Here is a 5096-nt window from a genome sequence, read left to right as displayed (position 1 = left end):
AGTGGCTGTGCAGCTTTCTTTGAAGACAAAATTCATATTTTACAGTCTTCATATCATAAAACTCCTTCATCTATCAAAAATATTTCTACATTGTATCCTTAAATTTTTATATGTTTTATGTAATTTATCTATGATGACTCATTGGGACCAGCACAATCTGAAGATTTTTCCATAACTTTAAACTTACAAAAATTCAAAGAAATAGCGAATTTGAACTATTCAAATAGTTCAAATAGCAGTGCTCTCCGGCGAATATAACACTTTATAACTAGATAATATTTCTTTGTGTAAAAGTGTGGAACTTCATAGACTGTTGGAAATGTGCTTTTCATAGGAAAAGCTTATGTGTTAACCTAGCCACTAACCAGCTACATGACCTTGGGCAAACCCCTCGCCAAACATTACCATTCACTGCAAGGTAAAAGCCAAAATTTCTTTCAAATGTTCTAAAGATATGGGAAGGTACTCAGCCATCATCCACCTCTATGACTCTGTGATTCTATAAGTATATTCAAAATCTTAGATTAGCAGTAGACTGGAAGCAGTGAGGTTGTTGAAGGAAAAAACCAAACAAATCTTGTATTCGAATTCTCCTTGTGAGTTTTAGTAGCTGTTTATCTTCTGGGTCAATTACAAAATTGTTTTGAAATCCAGTTTCCTCACGTAAAAATAGTGCTAATACCCAAGTAATAGTTATCTTAAATTTCTTCAAGCTGATGAGAGTTTTATAAAGCTCTGTTATTCTGACTCTCTGCCAGCCCCTTGGATCACTCCTCTGCACAGGTGGCTGACATCATAGCTTCTGGCTATCCTGCTAAAGCCGTCTCCACACACCAGCCACCAGCCATGTGCAATCTGAGGCTCTCTACTCTTCCCTTGTTCCAGAGATGACATTTACACCCTGGTTTCACAACTTCTAAATAGCTGAAAACTTGAAATATAGCACAGAACCTTTAAGTCAGTGGATGCATGACAATATATATTGATACTAATAAAAGACATCATATAATAAGTGAAAAAAATGAATACTCTTAAAGTTTAACAGAGAGAAGGATAATATGTAGTAATAGAAAGACTCTCCATCCTTATTGCTTCACACTGTATGTTATAAGATACTCCTCCCACAAAATTTTCTATGATCAAATTAGTTTCATAAATGTTCCATATTGTATACTTCAACATTAACTTCAGAAAACAGAAAACTCTAAGAAATGCTCCAATGGAGAAATACTAGCTTTATTCAACCAGAATTTCCAAAATTATTTGGTAACAGAAATCATTGATCTGTAGCATTTATTAATATACTGCACTATATAGCTTAGGAAATGTCAAAACCTGTTCTTTTTAAAAACTTTGATTTACATCTGCAAAAGTCAACAGATTTTATATATCATTGGTTATATCATCCGCCGAGGAAAGGCACAATTGGAACCCCATTGTTCATAAAGTAGACTGCAAATTCAGAGGATAATTTGATCTGAATTCTCTGCTCCCATTTGGAAGAAATATTGGTTCATACCTTCCAATGAAAGAAGTTTGCAATATTTCTTATATAATATATTACTGAAGAATATCATTGTCTTTTTGGAACGGGGTATTTCCAAAATTTGTATAATGAAGAAGAAAAGATATATACTGAATTTTAATGTTTTTTTTCACATGGTAGAACCATAGATAACCAGTATCTTTTTTGCATGACTAATTATATTTATATAATGAATGTGTGTATTTTTACCATACGCAAGCACATTCTTTTTTTAAGATATTATTTATTTATTCATAAGAGACACAGAAAGAGAGGCAGAGACATAGACAGAGGGAGAAGCAGGCTCCCTGTGGGGAGGCTGACGCGGAACTGGATCCTAGGACCCTGGGATCAAGACCTGAGCCAAAGGCACACAGTCAACCACTGAGCCACCCACGGGCTCCCACAAACATTTTTTATATAAATATAACTCTCTGTATGGCTGAATTGTGTCTTTCCAAAATTCATATGCTGTGGTCCTAACTTCTCTCATGTATGACTATATCTGGAGAGAGAGTATTTAAACACATAATTAAAGTTAAATTAAGTCTCTCCCGCCATCTGAGGAAAGCGGCTGTTGGGGTTTGTGTGTTTTCGTATTTGGTGTGATTGCAGGGGAATGAGATGCAGTTTTCAGGGGGAATGCGCAAAAAACTGAGGTTGGGAGGTGACCAACGGAAGGCTTCCTACCCTCACAGCCTTCAGTTTTACTTGGAGCCACCTTCTGAAACATATCTTTGATTGAGTTTGAAAGCTTGGCTATCGATAGAGTTAAATTGCTAAAAGCAGTTGAAAATCTTGGTGTAAGCTATGTGAAAGGAATTGAGCCATGCCAAAGTAAGTTGGAGAATGAGATCAGAAGGCTCAAGTGTTCCTTCAGAGAAAGCTTAGAAGATGAATATGAACCACGAAGAAAAGATCATATTTCTCACTTCATTTTACGCCTTTCTTATTGCCTGTCTGAGGATCTTAGACGCTGGTTCATTCAACAAGAAATGGATCTTCTTCGATTTCGATTCAGTATTTTACCCAAAGACAAAATTCGAAATTTCTTAAAGGATAGCCATTTGCAGTTTGAGGCTATAAGTGATGATGAGAAGAGTCTCCGAGAACAGGAGATTCTTGCTTCATCACCCAGTTTGTGTGGGTCTAAGTTGGATTTGGATTCGGAGTCAGTTTATAAGATCCTTTTTGCTGATGCTCTGGATTTGTTCCGAGGAAGGAAAGTCTATTTGGAAGGTGGCTTTGCTTATGTGCCACTTAGAGACATTGTGGCAATCGTCCTGAATGAATTCAGAGCCAAACTGTCCAAGGCATTGGCATCAACAGCCAGGTCCTTGCCTGCTGTGCAGTCTGATGAGAGACTTCAGCCTCTACTTAACCACCTCAGTCATTCATACACTGGTCAAGATTACACCATACAGAAAAATGCTGGGAAGATTTCTTTAGATCAGATGTATTCGCTTTCTTTTTTTTTTTATTTTTATTTTTTTTTAATTTTTATTTATTTATGATAGTCACAGAGAGAGAAAGAGAGGCAGAGACACAGGCAGAGGGAGAAGCAGGCTCCATGCACCGGGAGCCGGATGTGGGATTCGATCCCGGGTCTCCAGGATCGCGCCCTGGGCCAAAGGCAGGCGCCAAACCGCTGCGCCACCCAGGGATCCCAGATCGATTCGCTTTCTACCAAATCCTTCCCACCGTGCATGCATCAGTTACATAAAGCCTTGCGGGAAAATCACCATCTTCGTCATGGAGGTCGGATGCAGTATGGCCTCTTCCTGAAGGGCATTGGTTTAACATTGGAACAGGCATTGCAGTTCTGGAAGCAAGAATTTATTCTTTAAGCAAGAGGACAGACGATACGCCTTTCAGTTGCTTGAAGATTATTCTAACCAATCCACCAGGCCAAAAAAAAAAAAAAAAAAAAGTTAAATTAAGTCATGAAGGTAGATCCCAATCCAATATGGCTGGTGTCTTTATGAGAAGAGATGATGACATAGACACACACGGAGGGAAGACCATGTGAAGACAGAGAGAAGACAGACAGAGGAAAGATGGATCCTGACAAGTTTGATAAAGGCTACTCTTACAATATCCGTCAAAGTTTCGGAAAGGAAGGCAAGAGGACAGACTATACACCTTTCAGTTGCTTGAAGATTATTCTAACCAATCCACCAGGCCAAGGAGATTACCATGGGTGCCCATTCCGTCACAGTGACCCAGAGCTGCTGAAGCAGAAGTTGCAGTCATACAAGATCTCTCCCGCAGGGCTAAACCAGATTTTGGATTTAGTAAAAGGGACACATTACCAAGTAGCCTGTCAGAAGTACTTCGAGATGATACATAATGTGGATGATTGTGGCTTTTCTTTGAACCATCCTAATCAATTCTTTTTTGAGAGCCAACGGATTCTAAATGGTAGTAAAGACATCAGGAAGGAATCCATCCAACCAGAAACTCCTCAACCCAAACCAAGTGTCCAGAAAACCAAGGATGCATCATCTGCTCTGGCCTATCTAAATTCCTCTCTGGAAATGGATATGGAAGGACAAGAGGATTACTTCAGTGAATGATTCTTGGGCCCTTAGGAACCTTTTTTGTCACTAGCTTTCATTTCTTTCAAGATTTTGCCTGTTTCTTTTTTAACCTCTGTCTCTTCCCTCTACCCCTCCCCAATTCATCCGCTGAAAAGCAGGCTTATAGGTAAAAACAAAGACCGACACTGTATTTTGCTTTGACAGAAGGGAAAAGAAAAAATTTCTCTTGAAATCTAATACTTGTTTTTGGCAATAAAACAGCTTTCTAGACTGGTTACCCTCCCCTAGAGACAATAGAACTAAAAACAACTTATTTTGACCCTTTTCACTATTTTTTGCCCAGTCCTTTTTTGGACCATTTTTGTTAATAAATAAAATGTGTATTAGTGTGTCTGTAAAAAAAAAAAAAAAAAGTTAAGTCATGAAGGTAGATCCCAATCCAATATGGCTGGTGTCTTTATGAGAGGAGATGATGACATAGACACACACGGAGGGAAGACCATGTGAAGACAGAGAGAAGGCCAGCATCTACATGCAAGAGGAACGCCTCAGATAAAAGCAAACTCGTGATTTCTAGCCTCCAGAATTATGAGAAATGATTTTTTGTTAAGCTGTACTATCTGTAGTATTTGTTAAGGTAGCCACGGCAGACTAGTATACTATCCACATAAAAATGATACTTGACTAGATAAAAGTTAATACACAACTAAATTTTAATTAGTCACTAAAAAGATTAAACACCTGTATCAGCGAAAGATTAAAACACAAAGAGCACAAAGTTGACACTACAGAGGCAGCATTATTCTTGGTGTCCAGCTTCTGTCTACAGATGAACATGTGCAATACCAACTCTAGCATTTCAGGTCATTTCTCAACCCTGTAGGTTACACACAACTGGCCATTTTGGAATCATCTTAGACTATGGGAACAAGTTATTTCTTGTTCACAAGAAAGATCACAGAAAACAAATTCATTGACATTCATTTCATAACTTATGGTTGTTCACTGAATTGCTAATTAAATCTGTACCA

At 38.1% G+C, this 5096-nt stretch overlaps 1 protein-coding gene across 1 annotated transcript; it reads left to right on the top strand.

Annotated features, from left to right (window-relative positions):
- Positions 1–2100: 2100 nt before the first annotated feature.
- LOC121487808 (DNA primase large subunit-like) lies at positions 2101–4101 on the top strand. Its single transcript, XM_041749822.1, is given in 4 exon segments — positions 2101–2249; positions 2252–2975; positions 3192–3372; positions 3568–4101. Coding segments are annotated over 4 exon segments (1539 nt in total). The 5' UTR covers positions 2101–2149.
- Positions 4102–5096: the final 995 nt, after the last annotated feature.

The sequence above is a fragment of the Vulpes lagopus genome, chromosome 3 (assembly GCF_018345385.1).
Source record: "Vulpes lagopus strain Blue_001 chromosome 3, ASM1834538v1, whole genome shotgun sequence".
Taxonomy (NCBI): Eukaryota; Metazoa; Chordata; class Mammalia; order Carnivora; family Canidae; genus Vulpes; species Vulpes lagopus.
This window is presented reverse-complemented; position numbering and strand designations above follow the sequence as displayed.